Below are 19,049 nucleotides of genomic sequence, written 5' to 3' on the forward strand. Positions count from 1 at the left end.
AGCCTAAGAACACATGTACAAATAAAGATGCAGTAAAAATGAATTTCTTGATATCTATTACTTCATATGTATCAAATGAAGCAATAAAACAACAATTGTGCATTTAACCCTTTTTAGTATTTTTGCTGTTGTCATTCTTTTATGTTTACGTAATATGTATGCGCCATAAGAATAGTTAATAAGGAAATAACCTGAGATGCTAGGTAGCTTTGTTTAGTGTTATGTCTTACTAAAAAATAGTTTCCAAAATCTTTTTCGTAACTGATAAAGTTATGTTAGATTAAATTCATGGATACTCATTGATAATTTCTAAGTGAGATAAACTGCTGAAACATTCATTTTTAAGCATAAGTTTAAGCTTGCACACTTTTTAGTTTTTAATACTATGAAGTAGCAAATACCTATAAAAGCTGGTGAGATGGTATATTCATAAAATTTGCTAATCTACTATAGAATGCTGGTATATGACAAATAATTCACAGTTATTTACTTTCTAGTTTTTCTCTGTGAAATCAAGGGTACTAATGTATAGAAACACTTTGTATGAAAAGTTTACAAGGAATGTAGGATGTGTTTTTGTCAAGAGAAGGAGAAAGTAATTTTGTCTTAAAATAAAATGACTGGTCAGGATGAGAAAGAAGAAAATTTAGAACAATATATGTGGCAGACTGCCACAGTTACTACTTGAGACCATCACTACAACAGTTACTACTGTTACTACTTGAGACCGTCATTACAAGACTGAACAAAGGAGGACAAATGCAGAAACGAAAACTTAAAAGAAACTGTTTTAAAGGAAGGGTAACATGAGGAGGAAGAAGAGGTCTCCCTGCCTCTAGTGAGCAAGGGCAGCCACCCTGAGCTTCCACAGCCCTTCATATTTGTTGCGTGAAATGAGCAGGGAGGAGGAGGTAACAATTGGCCAGCTGCATAATTGATCACAGATTCATATTATTATTAATAGGCTTCAGATGTAACTAATCACAAAAAACACTTGTGCCTGGGTCATGACTGCCCTCAGCATTCCTTCTGGGCAGCAGACGCAGTTTGTCAGTCTGCCAACAATCCACTTTCATGAGAACAGTTTGCAGTTTACTCATATAGCCTCCAGTGGTATACTGAGTTGATCATGACCCTCACTCTTTCGGCCTTCAACAAATATAGAAATATGGATATAGAAAGTTTGAAAAGGCTTGTGAAAAGAAAATTTTATGTTGCATGGTCAAAGCTGGCTAAGACCAGATGGTTGTATTTATAATGGCTTTTTAGAAAACCTTCAATGACATTTAAAATTAAAAGTACAGGGATGTAAAACTAGAATTTGATTTTTTCTCTGTAAAAATGACAACATTTACTTGGGTTACTGGTCCGCTCTTAATAAGAAATTGCCAAAAGTTGTGGGGATTTTTTGCTTTTCAAGTAATCAACTTAGAATAAAAAGATTGTATATCTTAACATGATTTCCTGTGCTTTATATAAACTTGATTATTTTCCTGATTATTTAAGAAAACCACGTATTCTCACTTTTAAAAGAGCTAAGGTCTTTAAAAAAAATTATGTTACCCCCATAGTTACTTTTAAAATCTTTTGTCATATTGGTTAAATAGATTGCTTAAGTATTGTTTCATAGCTGTCTAAGATCTTATTTAGTCAAGTGTTCAAACCTTTTGAGATTTTTTATGACATTGCTTTTCCAAGATCAAATTCTAAATGAAATCTTAATTTTGAGCTGAACTTGAAATTTCCCAGAACCCTAGACTATCTCAAAGAATTTTTTCCTTTACTTTTTTTTTTTAAAGTTAAAACTAATTAGATTTATTTAATAGGTTAAATTGCATGAAATGCGTTGTCAAATAAGAAGAGAGGTGTTGGGCATGGTGGCTCACACCTGTAATACCAACACTTTGGGAGGCTGAGGTGGGAGGATCACTTGAGTCCAGGAGTTTGTGACCAGCTTTGGCAATATGGTAAGACCCTGTCTCTACAAAAAAATAAAAGAATTAGCTGGGTGCGGTGGTGCACACCTGTAATCCCAGCTACTATGGAGGCTAACAAAGGAGGATCAGTTGAGCCCAGGAGTTTGAGACTGCAGTGAACCACAATCACACCACTGCATTCTAGCCTGGGCAACAGAGCAAGTCCCTATCTCAAAAAGAAAGAGAAAGAGAGACAGATACAAATACAAGAGGGGCCTAACAAAGACTCTCTACTTAACCAAACTTTAGTCAGACTTTCCTGAGCCCTCTCTGACTAGACCTGGGATTTAGGCCCTGTCCTATGGCCTGCATCACCCAGTTTTCACGAAAGTCCCACCTTGCCCAGTTTAAGGAAAGTCTCCCACCCTCGATACCTGATTACTCTGAATATCTGATCAAAATCTTCATCCCCCAACCTTGAGATCTACCTGGCCTGACCTGGCTACACTGACCTGTCTTCAGCAAGAATCCTTTAGATCAGTGTAGCAAGAATCCCGTCAAACTTGATGTCTCCTCAATAATTTTTTATTCATTGACCCCCTCATCCTCCTCCATGGCTATAAATCCCCACTTATCCTTCCTGTGTTTGGAGTTGAGCCTCAGGTGTCTCCCCTGTTGCAAGTCTTCCAAAGCCTTCATTACTGTGTTAACAAGTATCATGAATATTTTTTACTTCAATAATGAAATTTTTCATATGCAACTTTATATCCTTCAGCTTATTGAGATATTCCCATGTATTGCATGGATGAATAAATAAATTAAGGTGTAAAAGCACAAAGCAAAAATTAAAAGAGAGAATAGAATGCAAAGTTCCTAAATCTTACAAATGGTGTGGAACTAAAAACCAAAATAAAAGGGAGAAAATTAAGAAATAATAGAAGCAGATTTTCTAGAACGGAAGAAAGACATAAGTTTTTAGATTAAGATAAATGTCAGGGAAAATTGTGAAATACAATATTGTGTGCACTGTTTATCTTACACATAGCAATTATGTTTTCTATAATTGTCTTTGAGCTAGGCAATTTACAATTTTTAAATTGTAGAAAAGTGATTGTAATGTAACTAATTTTGCTCATAGAAATGCAAATTTATTGTGTCTGATGAAATGTAATTGACGATTGCCCTGTGGATAAGACCCAGTTTTTATATTTATTTGTGAATGGATTTCAGCACTTCTATACAGCCTATAATCTTGAGAATTCTTTGGATTCTTAATCCAAAGATAATATCTTAGTAGTTCCCTCATTAATTAATCACGTAAAATCATTGACACATGTATGAGAGTTATGATTATACCTTCCTTTTAAAATTATTTTTTAATGGAGTCCACCAAATGCTAAGCCCAATTAATGAGAAAAGGCCCATAGTTAGACATATTCTAGGGAAATATATTGAAATAAAATCTTAAAATCTTCCTGTTACCTATAAGAGAGTACAAATTAGAATGTGGATTCAGCTTTTCTAGCTAAACAAAGACTAATGGCTTACAAAAAATTTTTGCCCTCTCAAAGCACATTTATCAACCTTATCTTGACATATTTCATTAAATATCTCATTAACTGCTTCTTGAAACTTTAGCCTCTCTTTTCAATTAGGATTTTTATTCATAGTTGAATAAAAGAATCTGGAGCTATTACAAGTTATTTGCACATAGCTGTGAGAAGTAAAATGCTTATGAACTTGGAGCTGGGAATTAGATTTCATGAGTTTAAATCCAGGCTCCACAATTTACTATCTATGAGACATTTAATACACTTAAACTCCTTAACCTCTTGGTGTTTTAGTTAGTTCCTCTGGGCAAACAGAAATAATAATAATAATACATACCTCCTAGGGTTATTGGAACATTCAGTGAAATAATACATAAAATACTCTTAAAATAATGACTGCTATGTAGTAAGGATGAGGTATGTGAACTATATGTAAAATATATCAGGTTGAAGTATAGTCCATGGGACATTGTTTGCAAATGGGAAACAATCTAAAGGTCTATTAATGGTGAAATGATTATATTTATTATAGGCTATCCATGCTGTGGAATACTATGTAGACCTTGTAAAAATTAAGCAAATCTAGTTATGTTAATATGGAACTCTTTCTCTACATGAAAACTGAAAGTTGAAGGCCAATAATATTATATATGATATGATCACAATCGTGCAAAGGAAGAAAGATCACAAACTACCCATTTAAAACAGCCAAACTTAGAGTTAAATGTGTGTATGTTTGTATATACAGAGATAGAGAGATATATACACAAGCAAATTTTTTTAATAGTGGTTACCTTAGGGGAAAGGAAGTAGTGGGGAGATATTCTAAAGGTCTGATATGTTTATTTTCTATGTTGTATTTATGTATAATCTGTGGGATTCACTAAGAAAACTCTAAGGCAAGCTTGTCCAACCTGTGGCCTGCAGGCTGCATGAGGCCCAGGACAACTTTGAATGCAGTCCAACACACATTTGTAAACTTTCTTAAAACATTATGAATTCTTTTGCGATTTTTTTTTACTAGATCATCAGCTATCCTTAGTGTTAACGTATTTTATGTGTGGCCTAAGACAATTCTTTCAATGTGGACCAGGGAAGCCAAAATGTTGGACACACCTGCTCTGAGGAAGTATGAGTATTGGTTTTCAGATGTTTACTTTCCGACACACTATAACATATGTACTTAGTATTTTGGTTTCACCACTATTTTGTTGATTTTTCTAGTGTGCGGTTTTCGTTCTGGTCCTTCACTAACAATTAATTTAATGAGTCTCTAAATGACAATAAAAGCACACATTTCTGGTTATTTCCAGATAGCTAGCCAGGGAACAGCATCTTATGCTATTTTCTCATATTTCTGGCAACAAACGTTATATGTGCCTTACATGTAACATTCACCAACTACTACCATGTGTTAAAAGTTTTTCATGTATGTGTGTGTGTGTGTGTATATATATATACACACTATATATTATCTTTCTGTCTTCTTTCTCTTATTCTCTAATCTTACATATATATCTGATCTTATATGTAATCTGATATAAAAAATATATCTAATGCAATATATATAAGATGTATATCTAATCTGATATATAAAATGTATATCTAATCCGATATATATGAGATGTATATCTAATCCGATATATATAAGATGTATAACTAATCCGATATGTATATAAGATGTATATCAATCCGATATATATATAAGATGTGTATCTAATCTGATATATATAAGATGTATATCTAATCCGATATATATAAGATGTATATCTAATCCAATATATATAAGATGTACAGCTAATCCAATATATATGATGTGTATCTAAACAGATATATATAAGATGTGTATATGAGATGTATATCTAATCAGGTATATATAAAATATATTTATCTAATTATATATATAAAAATATATATAATTATAATAAAGCAATTTGAGGACAAAATTTATGCTGACTTAGCATTTTATTCTTGACAATATGATATTTTGCATATAATCATTAATTAATAAATACCTCTTAAATGAATAGTATTTTAGACTGTTGTAATTGTGTGTACAAAAAGGCATGAGTTTAAAAATATATACTCTGAGCCGACTATAGGAAAGTGTATTACATACTTCTGAACAGACTACATGTGAAAATAGTATCATTTCCATCATCTAGCATTCTAATATTTTAATTACAAATACATACATAGTACTTTGTCTCAGGAAATGGTCATTTCATTTTTTATTATCCCATAGAAGTTTTTCCCAATAGAAATTTCTCAACCAAGATGCACGAGTACAAAGTTAGAATTGTTTCCTTTAAATCTATTGATAAGGACTCAAGAAAAAATATTTTAGACTACAAAAAAAACTTCTTATTTTGTTCTCTTTGCTTTTCGAATATTTTTCAGACTTGGGATGTAGCTTTATCACGGACTGCTAGAGCATGGGGAAAAAGATGTGTGTTTGAGCATAATATTTATTTAGAAGATGTACAAATGGTCCATCCTAAATTTTATGGTATTGGTGAAAATATGTGGGTCGGCCCTGAAAATGAATTTACTGCAAGTATTGCTATCAGAAGTTGGCATGCAGAGAAGAAAATGTACAATTTTGAAAATGGCAGTTGCTCTGGAGACTGTTCTAATTATGTTCAGGTATCTAATTTTTATTTTGTTATTAATTCAAATACTTTTTAATTGCTTTATGCCTAGTTTTATTATGTTTCAAATTTGTACATAAACTCAAATAATAAAATTATTACATTTAATAAGATCACACTTTTAATCAATCTTCCTAGTCTTCAAAATGTCTACCATCCCATCTTTTATGTGAACCATACAATTAAAACAATATTTTAAATGGAGTAAACCTACTCTCCATGTTCAAAGATGAAAAGCACTTTCCTAAAAATAATGTACACTGGAAAAGGAGGAAAGAAACCAGTAAATAAAAATAATTTATAAATTATTGACTATAAACATAAGTAGAAGATTTTTTTGCACATATCAGTACACATACTACTATATAGCTGATTGACTAAAACATTTGGAATGCAAATTAATAGTATTGTTTCCCTGCCTCTGGTTCAATAATCCACCCTCACACTTCATACTCCAGGAATATTGAAACACTTATGGTACATAACCTTTGTTATTTTACACATCACATTGTTTAACAATAATTTATTTATATGTCTTATCAGTGTATAAAGTATCTACACTGTAGATATCTACAGTGTAGTATCTACACTGAGGGCAGGGACCTTGCCTTTTCATCCATATATTCTCAACAACATGACATTATTTAGGTCTGCAATAAATATTTGTTTCAGGAATCAAGAAATCATTACATGAACTCCCACATTTATTTAAAAGGTAGTTTTTCAATCAACAAACCCTTATGTCACGTTTTATGTAGAACTTAACATTTTGGAATTTGTTCATGTTGAACTCATGTCTTTCTCTTTCATCCAATCATGCTTCAAAAATTTTTTCATTATTTTTTTTTCTGATCATTTCTTCCTTCTAGAAAGTTATAGTGATTTTCCATTGACTTGCTCCTATCAAACCTAGCCTCTTTAATATGGCTTTAATACTCAGTAAACTAACCAAATCTACTCCCTGATATGGTACTCTGTGTTTTTATTCCTTAATTCTAGTCTCCTAGACATTTTCATTTCCTGCATTTGACATGCTTAACTTCACTTTAACTCTTGCAGATATTCTATTCTTTATTCTTCTAAAGTATCACCTTTTTAATGTGTCACTTTATTTCTTTAAGGATCACACTTTTAAAACCACTAAGGCCTGAGATAAAGAATAAAACAAGAATGGTTCCTCTTTCTTGCACAGAGATTAACAAAACAAGTACTTTTGGGTTCACTTGGAAGTATTAGAAATATTAAAGTTATACAGATAATTTCTGGAATGCCTTTGATTATTCCCATCTTTTTTACTCCAATTCAAGATCTGTTTCTCTTTTATAGAAACCAGCTCTTTTATTTCATTTTTTAATGAAAAGGCCAGCTTTTGTTTTGTCCTGCAATAGAATTTTCTTAACAAAGAGAAAGAGAAATGCCAATAGCATTCAATTCTTCTCTACTCTTGTATCTCTTTTAGTTTCTACAATCGGATTGTCTCTCTTTTTCTCCCTTTTTCCCACAACTTCCATCTTTTAAAAACTTATTCTCCTCTTTCCCATCTTCTCTCTTCCAATAACCTAGAACTTTCCAATTCAACCAGAGGTTGAAAATTGATTCATCAGGTGTGACTTCCTCTGTCTCTGAAGCATTATTCTGGGTTGACCGTGTTCTCAAACAGTTCTTCCTAAGAATATGGTATTGGTAGAATCTATTGAAGTATTTCTCTAAATACAGTGTTGAAAATGCTGCCCCAACTCTGTGGTAACTCTCTACATGTCTCTAAATAAAAATAGTTTATATTTCTTGAATTGCTTGGTGAAAAGTTCTATGTGAATGGAATATATTATTGTTTATAATATGAAAGTAAATGTTTAAAATTAAATTTTGTGTCTTTCTTGAAATTTTTATTTTAGCTTGTTTGGGACAACTCTTACAAAGTTGGTTGTGCTGTTACTCCATGTTCAAGAATTGGACATATTATACATGCAGCAATTTTCATATGCAACTATGCACCAGGGTAAGTTACTTAAAATTAATAAAAGAATATAAAAATAAATTCAGAAAATTTCAAGATAAGTTTTTCTAACTTTCAATATATTTTTATGTTTTTTGAACTATAAAATAATTAAATATAATACTTTACATTGAAATATTTTCAATTTTATAATGAAATAAGTCATAAATTGGACATATTGATTTTACTTATACACTGGCCAAATATTACTTCCTAGAATAACCTTAACTTTAGTATTATTTCACAATATTTCACTTAATTAGCATAAGACAAATTATTTTCCAGAATAGTTTATTCTAAAATTTATAGTAGAAGTAGAAAGAAAATTAGATGTGTTGAAATTTATTCAGTAAGAATTGTATCAGGAATATGTCAGTTTTGTAACATGAAGAGCACTTTTAATTGACCACCCCTTGGAGATTATTGACTGGGACCTGTCTTATACATATAAGGAATTGTCACATCTCGAGATTGAAGAGCACTTCAAACAACTTTTAGTCAAGCTATTCATATATGACTATACCGTATACCTGAGTACCTTCAAATGATGGAAAATAACTACATCTCAAAATAGCTTCCATTTCTTGAGAGCTCTTTTGGAAATTTCCAAGCTTTCTTACAGGTCAATATAATACTATAAGTAATATTGTTATAACTTCCAAATAAGTTAGAAAATGTTTGAATTAACATCTTAAATAAACAGTAAGAATTGACTGCCTACCAAGATTGAGAAGGAATTTCTGCCAAATAAAATGCTTTGAGACTAAACCAGAAAGAAAAATTTAAAAAGTAGTGATTACTGATTGTATTCCCCTGGCTAAGAAAAACAGTAGAACTATGCTCTGCGTCAAATTAAACTCAGAAAGCTCTTTCCTGATGAGAAGTCTTGCTAACTTTGAACATAGACATGCAAAATAAGTTTGGAATATAGAGTTGCAAAACATTTTAGGCGTCCTTTCACTCCTACAGACTGGAAGCATTGGGATACCTATTACTTGCAGAAACTTTAAAAATTACTACTGATTGGTGTTGCAAATTCAAACAGAATTGTACACCGGGGAGGAGGGGGTTGGTAGAGGATTTTCTGGGGCACAAATCCTCATTTATTCACTCAGCAAGTATGTACAGACTCTGTTCTTTCTACTAACAAGATGTAAAAGACACCACATTTAGTTTATAGTCTTGGCAGGGAGACAAACACTTTAATAAGTGAACACATAGATAAATAACATTTTAATTAGACAATAAAATATACTGTAAAAAGCAAGATTAGCAAATAGAGAATGACTGGTCTAGAAGATAGATAGGGTAGTCACAGAAGAAGGGTATCATTTGAGCTGAAAACCAGATGTTCCAGGTAGAAGTATGTTCCAGGTAGGAGCATGTATAAAAATCTCAGAGACTGGAATGAGTTTAACATGTTTGAGAAAGGAATAACTGTGGTTAGAGGTAGGAGTTGAGGTAGAGAATTAGATGACAGCTAGACCAAATATAGTAACATATGTTATGTTAAAGATTTTGGAATTTATCCTAAGTAATGACAAAGCCAGTGGAAGGTCTTAAACAGAGTGACATGATCTCACTTTTGTTTTGAAAAGAACACCTTAACAAAAAGATTACTGTGACTGTTGGTAGAGAATGAAATATAAGGAAACAAGAGTGTAAAGAGGAAGTATAATTAAGAGGCTGTTTCCTATAGTACAGGCTACAGACTGATATTTTGGATTAGGGTTTTAGCATGTGGATTTTTTATCGAGTTAGATAATGAATTACCACAAATGTAGTGATTTAAAGCAGAACCCATTTATTATCAAACAGTTCTATAGGTCATGAACCCAGGCATATTGTGACAGGATTGTCTTCCCAGGGTCTCAAAGGCCAAAATCCAGATGTTGACTAAGTATTCGCCTGGAGGATTGGAGAAGTACCTGCTTCCAAGCTCATTCAGGCTGTGAGCAGAATTTAGCTCTGTATGATGATGGGACTCTTGTCCTTGTTTGCTTGCTGGCTCTGAGCCATGTGTTGTCTCATCTTCTGGAGCTGCCCATGTTTCTTTGACACGTGGCCCCACCATCTTCAGGTCAGCAAAGATATGTCAGAGCCTTCTCATGTTTCAAATCTCTGACTCCTCTTCTGTGACCAGCTAAAGAAAACTCTCTGCTTTTAAAACACCCATAGGATGAGTCAAGGCCAACCTAGATAATGTCAATACTTTAAGGTCAGTAGCGCCTTATAATATAATTATGGAAGTAAAATTAATCATATTCACTCTCCTGAGAATTATGCATTGCATGTACATGAGGAGTGGAGGATCTTGTGATTTATCTTAGAATTCTGCCTACCATAGAATGGAAATAGTGAGGAAAGGTCAGTTTCTGGGTATATTATGGAGGTGGAGCTAATAATACAAGCCAATTGGCTTGACTTTAGGGATAGATTGAATAAAATAATCAAGCAACACTGTGCCTATGTCTTTAGTCTAAAAAAACTGGGTGGATGGTGATTTCATTAACTTAGAGAAGATCAAAGGGTATGTTTTCTATTTGGGTATATTAGATAAAAAAATAAATGCAGGAAATGTGATTGAATCATGAGAAACAGAGAGCCATATGAAAGTATGTAGTTGTTTTCTAAGTAGAGGCAATTTCTGGTAAAAAGGCTCTGAAGTGAAAGTCACAGTGAATGAGATCAGCATGTGGGAGAGTGCATATGGAGACAATTTAAGAACTAAGTCCTGGGGCACTATGCTATTTCAAACTAAGGCAAAAGAGCTAGTAAAGGAGAATGAAGAGAGGCTAATGAGGCATGAGGGAAACCAAAAACCTGCTGGTAAGGTACTTGGAAGTCAAGTGAAGAACATGAACTAAGAAGCCCAAACTGGTTAACTCTATGAGATGCTGCTGAGAGAATGAGAAATTGAGGAAGGCGAACTGACAGTTCCATTAGATGAGATGAAGGTATTTGGTGACCTTAAGAAGAATAGTGATTCAGGGGTCTCAGATGACTACAGTGATAAGATGAAGCTACTGGTTGTTGAAATCACCCTTTTTTTCTTGCTACTCTCCTATGGCATAGGCTTCTTTGTCTTGAAATTTCTGTTAACCATTTTTCCTTTGATACAAATATTGGCAAGTCTACCTTGAAGGATCTAGATTGGAACATATATCAGTCAACTCAGTCCAATTCTTATTTGATTATGTACCTAAAATAGGCAATCACATTATCTCTCTTAAGGATAGTTGGTAGAAAAATCAATCCATTACAATATTATAAAATATTGGGTAGAAATGAATGTAAAATAACCAAATTGAAAATTAGAAGGTATAGTGGGATGAACGGTGCCCCCCAACCAACGTTAAATATATTTAGGCCCTAATTTCCAGAACCTGTCATTATTACTTAAATGGCAAAAGTGTGAATATTACCTAATATGGCAAAGATGTGGTTAAGATAAGGATCTTGAGAAAAGGAATTTATTCTGGATTATTTGGGTGAGGGCTAAAGAGGAGAGGAGGATTCAGCATTAGACACACAGAAGAGGAGGAGACAGTGTGACCACAGCGGAAGCGGCTAAAGTGATGCATCCAGAAGCCAAGGAGCTAAGGCCACCAGAAGCTGGAAAAATCAAACAGATTCTCAGAGCCTTTGGAGGGAGCACAGTCCTGCCAACACCTTGATTTTGGACTTTGGGCCTCCAGAACAGTGAATAAGTTAATGTTGTTTTAGCCACCCAATTTGTGGTAATTTGTTAATATAGTTACAGAAAATTAATGCAGAATAGAAGAATAAAACAGACCTGGCCATGCATACAGAAAACAACAAGTCAAAGCAACCTTGAAAATTTTTCTCAGAAACACAAAGGTGAAGAATAGAGGTCAAAATATATAGAAAAAATGAAATATGTATGGCATATAAATCTACAAATTGATGTTTCTAAACAATAGAGAAGGGCAAAGGAAAGAGAAATGAGAAAGAAAAGAAAATGATCCCAATCTACAAAGATATCTGTATAAAGATTAGAATAGTTTATAATGTATCAGAAAAAAACAGAAACAGTATTTACATATAATTATTTACTAGTCCTTATTTTTCATTTTCAAAGATAGAAACACACATTTTAAGTACAATTTTAAAAAATAAAATAAAAGAATATTAATTCGATTACTCTAAAACTTAAATATTGGAAAAGACATAAAGATGACCATAAGAATTTATGCTATTGATAGGTAATGTTATTAACTGAGCTAGGAAAAGATACAGAGTGGAGGGAAAAGAACTGTTTTTATTTTTAGGCATGTTGGATCTGCAGTTGACTACAGGACCTTTCATTTAGTTAAATATAATTTTGTTGTAAGTGTGCCAAAGACATTGCACATTACATTTTATGTAATGTAATTTACAAATATTTCCCCAAATATTAATGTTTAACTGTTGACTTAAGATGCAATTCATTTTTGTCAAATCGTATTGCTTTGTTTTACTGTAGAAACAAAAGTATCAATTTTTTTCCATGGGTTTTGAGGTTTGTGTCATACATAGATAAGCTTTCTCAAAATATTACTGCTATTTTTAATTATCTCATATTTTCTTCTAGCAATTCTTATGTTACCCATTTTGCTTCTGTACATTCTGTAAGCTGGTATGAGAATATCTTGCTTAAAATAACTATAAAGACTGGACAAAACATATACAACAACTGTTTTTAGGCATTAGAAAACAACCAGTGTGGGTCTTTGATCTCTGCAAATAAGAAAGAACTCAGCGGGAGTCACGTATTTGTTCCAGTTTTCTCCCTGAAAGTGTTTCCCAAACTGTAGCCAGAGAAACAGAATCCAAGCAAAGAATGTGTTTTTTTTGGCGGGGGGGTAAAGGAGATATCAGTGTCTGTCAATGCTAAGGTGTCTGGTATTTGGGACCAGGATCTCAAAGAGGAGGAGGCTACAAAGAAGAAGCCCTCCAAGTCTATGTAAAAACTTTCTGTGGGTCCTTGGCCAACTCTTTAGCTGCACTTCACAGTGCAAGATGCTCAATGGATTAGTGGGGACCAGCTATTCGGAAGCTGAAGATCTGCACAGATATTTCAGAAGCTGCACAGTGCTGAAAAGACAGAGTTGCAGTTTGAGCCCAGCCAAAATGGTGAGTTGTTGGTTAACACCCTGGGCACCCACTTGTGGATTCAGAAAGGCCATGCCCTAAGAGTAAGAACCATACCCGAAGAGTAAGCCCACCATAGGAATAAGGGAAACAGTAATGTAGACCCATCTAATCCTAAAACCAGCCCTCAACAGGATGGCGGTTATCTGCCAGTAATTTCACTGCCAGATAAAACAAAACTCGCCATTTTTTTTAAAGGAAGCTGATGTGATGGTTAATTTTATGTGTCAGCTTGGCTAGGCTGTGGTGCCTAGTTGTTTGGTCAAAGCAGCCTAGATGTTGCTGTGAAGGTTTATTTTAGATGTGATTAACGTTTAAACCAGTAGGCTTTGAATAAAGCAGATTATCCTCCATAATTTCAGTGAGCTTCACCCAATCAGTTGAAGGTCTGAGGTCCTTTCAGCTTTGAAGAGAAAAGTCTGAGGTCTCCAGAAGAGAAAGGAATTTGCCTCCAGACTCCCTCCTTCAAACTCAAGACTATAACATCAGCATTTCCCTGGATCTCCAGCCTGCCAGCCTGCCTTGCAGATTTTGGACTTACCAGCTCCCATGAGCCAATTCCTTAAAATAAGAGTCTTTCTCTCTCTCTCTTTCTCTGTCTCTGATGTGTGTGTGTGTATGTTTATACACATGCATATACATCATATTGGTTATATTTCTCTGGAGAACTTTAATACAGATTTTGGTACCAGCAGTGGGGTTTGAGACCACCAAGGACATATTCAATTAGATCTGCTGGAACCTATGGCCCAAATGGCAGATCAACTAGTGTGGCATCCTGCACCTGTTGGCGCCTTCTCTTGCTCTGGGCCTCACTCAAAAGTAGAAGCTTTCAAGTCACTCAGAAAATGCGCTGCAACAGCACACCCAAATGAGGAATATGTTGCCTCCAAATCCAAAAAGACCTGCTACGTTTTTTTTGTTTTGTTTGTTTTGTTTTTTTGCCTGTCATTTGGTTACAGAAGGAGGTAAGTGCAACAACATATCTTTCACTTTAGAAGGGATATCTCAACATGCATCATACCACTGTACCCTAGAAACTTCACTGAAGTAGAAGACCCCTGGTTTTGTGTCAGATATTGAACCTGAATTTTGTCAAGCCCCAAGACCTAACTACCAGAAATACAGAGAATATAGTAACAAGGTAAACAGCATCACAGTGGTATAGTCACTCAAGTCCTAACACCTAAGACTTCCGGAAATAGGGTGATTTGGGGTGTAATTAGTTAAGATGAGGTCATAGTGGAGCAGGTTAGGTCCCTAATCCAATATGATTAGTAACTTTATAAGAAGATGGAAATGTGGAAACACAGAGACATGGGGCTAATGTCATGCAAAGAAGGAATGATGTGTCTACAAGACAAGGAACACCAAAGATTGCTGACCATCACCAAATGCTAAGAGAGAGGCATGGAGTGAGTCTCCATTGGAACCCTCAGAAGGAACCAACTCTGCTGACACCGTAATTTTGGACTTTTCGCCTTAAGAACTGTAAGATAATAAATTTCTGTTGTTTTTAAGCCATCTAGTTTGTGGTACTTTGTTACAGCAGCCTGAGAAAACTAATACACAATGATAAAAACCAACAAATATCTCCCATAAAATTCAACCAAGTTCAGCTTCCCTTCCCAATTTAAAAAGAAGCTAACAAGTGAAGCTTAGCAAAATTAGAGAAAAATTTTCTTTTCATTAAAATGGTGTTTTTAAAGAACAGACAACCCTCAAACTAAAAGGTATCATCATATTTAGTGGTGATATCTACAAGAATTGCCATTAAGGTTTTAAAAAGATAAGAATATTCATTCCATAAGAATCAATCAAGATACCAGTGTTAGTGAAAAAAAGCAAATCAATGCAATTAGACACAAGAAAGAAATAACGGGCCTAAATGAAAGATGAAAGCAGATACCTTATTATTCAATACTGAAGAAACCCAAGATTCCTCATTTTAAAAACTAAAAATAATATAATTCAGCAAATCAACAATTTATAAAATTAATATTCAAAGCTTAAGAGCTTTCCTATCTATGAAATTATGAGTTAGAAAATACTATAAGACAATATGTATAAAAACATAAGATATATCTTAAAAATTTACAGACTCAATATGAAGAAAATGTTTACAGTTTACTAAAATATTTAATAGAAGAATTTTTAAAATGGAAAAACATACCATGTTTATAGATGAAATATTCAGTGTCTTAAAGTCACTTCAGTCTTTATCCATCCATACACTTAATTCAATTCAGATTAAAATTTTTAATCAATATTTTTATAAGTTGATATAACTGGATAACATTACAATTTATATGGAAAAAAATAAACATTGGTATATTATTAGGTAAAGAAGGTAATGAATGACAAGGGGAGTTATAGCTACCAGATTTCAAAATATGTCATGAAGCTGCAATAGTTAAAAGGCTAAAATAAGGGCATATGAATAGATAGAGTTATTGTGTTATGTAGGTGAGGGTCAATAAGTAGATCCAAATACATATGTAGTGATTATGATAAAGGTGGCATTTAAAATCACTGGTTAAAGTATTTAAGTAATAGAATTAGGAGAGAGCCTCCTGGCTGGATAAAAGTAAAACTGAGTTTTTCACTCATCTTAGAAAAATAAATTTCTAATAGATAAAAGATTTAAACATTAAAAAGTGAAGTCATGAAGGCTATATTAGTGAATTTGCTTATGATTTGGAAGGTATAAGGACCTATCAGAACACTAAAGTCCAGAAACTATAAAGGAAAACATGTATGAATCTGAGTATAGAAAAAGTCATTTATTAAATGGGAAATCCTTTCCCTATTGCTTGTTTTGGTCAGGTTTTTCAAAGATCAGATGGCTGTAGATGTGTGGCGTTATTTCTGAGGCCTCTGTTCTGTTCCATTATAGTATAGTTTGAAGTCGGGTAGCATGATGCCTCCAGCTTTGTTCTTTTTGCTTAGGATTGTCTTGGCTATTCGGGCTCTTTTTGGTTCCATATGAAATTTGAAGTAGTTTTTTCCAGTTCTGTGAAGAAAGTCAATAGTAGCTTGATGGGGATAGCATTGAATCTATAAATTGCTTTGGGCAGTATGGCCATTTTCACAATATTGATTCTTCCCATCCATCAGTATGGAGTGTTTTTCCATTTGTTCGTGTCCTCTCTTATTCATGTCCTTTGCAGGGACATTGATGAAGCTGGAAACCATCATTCTTAGCAAACTATCACAAGAACATAAACCAAACACCACATGTTCTCAAGTGGGAGTTAAACAATGAGAACACATGGATACAGGGAGGGGAACATCACACACTGGGACCTGTCGGGATGTGGGGTGCGAGGGGAGGGATAGCATTAGGAGAAATATCTAATGAAGATGATGGGTTGAAGGGTGCAGCAAACCACCATGGCACATGTATACCTATGTAACAAATCTTCACATTCTGCACATATACCTGAGAATTAAAGTATAATTTTAAAAATTAAATGAAAAAAAGAAGAGACAATAGAATGGAAGCCAGTGTTGTGGTGATGTATAAGAAGTAGTGAAAAATGAAACAACTTGCTGTAAGTAGTCTAGTTGTTCTGGCTGTATGAGATGGAAAAATCGACATCTGTTTCATGTGCTTTAGCTCTTGTTCTGTTAACAATGTACAGACTATGTGAGTCTGGATGGAGAACTTTGAAGAACCTGCCTACAAATTGTAATTGCTACATTGTCAAGCTGTGGGCTGTATTACCCCCTTGATGAACAAGATAGTGGCAGATATGAGTCTAGTGTAGGCAAAGAAAGTTTCTACCACTGCCAGAATTGTGCTGTCATTTTGAAAGACTGTGTATCTATTACAATTTTTGAATAATTGTCTTCTAATGAACTTGGGGTTGGAAATGGGTACACTTGTCTGTTAAGACACCCAGGCAACATGTCCTTATCTAGGATCTGGACACATGCTCTATAGGTAGCATTGTACTGAGGCTATGGCCAGATAGAGGCTAAGAAAAGTTCTAGAAGACTATGTTCAAGAGTCTTGACTTGGTCTTGGTGAACCACTGGTCTGCTTCTTAGAAAATGTAAATTTTCTAAGGCATTGCCAGGGCAGCTGTGAAATATCAGTGGACTTTGCTGCTTATAGATACTTACCTATTATTTCCTCCTAATCTGGCCCAATAATTCCAATTGAAGTTGGGAGGTGTGCCGTGGATCCAGACTTAAGTTGATTTAGGTTCACTTTCTTAGAAACTCAGAACTAGAGGAAGATTAACATAGGGGAGAGTATTAGCCTGACATTTCTGGCTGTCTAATAGAAATAATGATTATAAAACTCAACTCTTTGAAAGAGGGGACTCATTGTAGTCTACCACAGTGTGGATTTATTTATTTTCAGTTTTACGTATGTATGTATGCATTATTATATTTGTTTATTTGCCTTTCCACAGTTTTGCCAGGCTACAGATATCAGACATTATGATCTTGGGGTGATTGGCCTATGCTCTAGTTCTCAAAGGCAGTTTTTATAGTGAGTAGCTTTTTACTTAGGCATAAGGACAGAGGTCTCCCGTCCTTGGGACCTTAGGAGACAATACATCTGCTTTTGTGTTGGAGGCATCTGTTTTGGTGAAAAAGTGTTAGGATAGGAAAAATAGACCAGGGTGTAGCTAAAGGTGACTAGAGCAACTCTTGAGTTTCTGCTGTGGCTGGGTTCTAAACAAAATGCCTTTCTTTCTTGAAATAGTTGGATAATAGAACAGTAAAACTGAAGAAGTGATATATGATCTACAAATAACCACAAACCTCTGGATGTTCCTGATGGACTTGAATGCTTACAATTCAAGGGTATCAGATGTCTTATTGGGTATCACTCAAACGCTCTGATTAAATAAGATATATCTGAGAAATGTGATACTCAGGTTTTTGAACATATGTTTCTTAGGCTTGGCCATTCTTCCTGAAGGCCTAATAAGGCCTAACCAAGGACTTAAATAACGAATGTTTGTTTTTATAGCTACAAATTATGTACCAGGTAAATAGGCAATCCTGATTAAATTACCAGAATTAATGACATTGCCCCCACTCAAAAGTATCTTTTCCCTGCTTGTTTTCTCTACCTTTCTTATCCTAGATCATTTATTTAAATTTCCCGACTTAAAAGTACTTTAGGGCCTTTTTTCTCATTTAGCTCTAGGCAATTGATGTAATTATTTCTTACTTCTCTCTTCAGCTCTGTACAGTGGGTTAAATCAACTCTGTAAATTCCCGTTTATATTTATTTGCTTCTTTATAAATTTATGTGTTTTTATGTACACCCCCAAAATAATTCATACAGATGAGTCTTTGGGACATAAGCATTTCAGAATTTTGTAAACTCTATAGATACTTAATATATCATTTTTATAAAACTTTTTATGTATTTGAGCCAACCAGGAAGCAATTAATTATAAAACATTCTATAGACATTTATTTATTTATTTATGTATTTATGTATTTATTTATTTATTTATTTTAGAGACAAAGCCTTGCTCTGTTGCCCAGGCTAGAGTGCAGTGGCACAGTCATAGCTCACTGCAACCGCAAACTCCTGGACTCAACTTATCTTCCTTCCTCAGTATCCTGAGTAGCTGGGACTATAGGCACGCACCATGCCTGGCTAATTTAAAAAAATATGTTTTTGAAGAGACGAGGTCTTGCTCTGTTACCCAGGCTGGTCTCGAACTCATGGTCTCAAGAGATTATCCTACATTGGCCTCCCAAAGCACCAGTATTATAGGTGAGGGAGCTACCCCACCCAGCCTACATC

General features: G+C 34.1%; 2 protein-coding genes across 2 annotated transcripts in view; both read left to right on the forward strand.

Moving 5' to 3' along the window:
• The window catches only part of GLIPR1 (GLI pathogenesis related 1), an 897,418-nt gene that overhangs the window by 798,753 nt on the left and 79,616 nt on the right, over positions 1 to 19,049 (forward strand). The window lies entirely within an intron of this gene.
• GLIPR1L2 (GLIPR1 like 2) overlaps positions 1 to 19,049 on the forward strand; it is a 43,502-nt gene that overhangs the window by 14,355 nt on the left and 10,098 nt on the right. The window contains exons 2-3 of the mRNA XM_050749463.1: positions 5,867 to 6,112; positions 8,013 to 8,116. Coding sequence (XP_050605420.1) covers positions 5,867 to 6,112; positions 8,013 to 8,116 — 350 coding nt within the window. The remainder of the gene's footprint in view (positions 1 to 5,866; positions 6,113 to 8,012; positions 8,117 to 19,049) is intronic.

Source organism: Macaca thibetana, chromosome 11, assembly GCF_024542745.1.
Source record: "Macaca thibetana thibetana isolate TM-01 chromosome 11, ASM2454274v1, whole genome shotgun sequence".
Lineage (NCBI taxonomy): Eukaryota > Metazoa > Chordata > Mammalia > Primates > Cercopithecidae > Macaca > Macaca thibetana.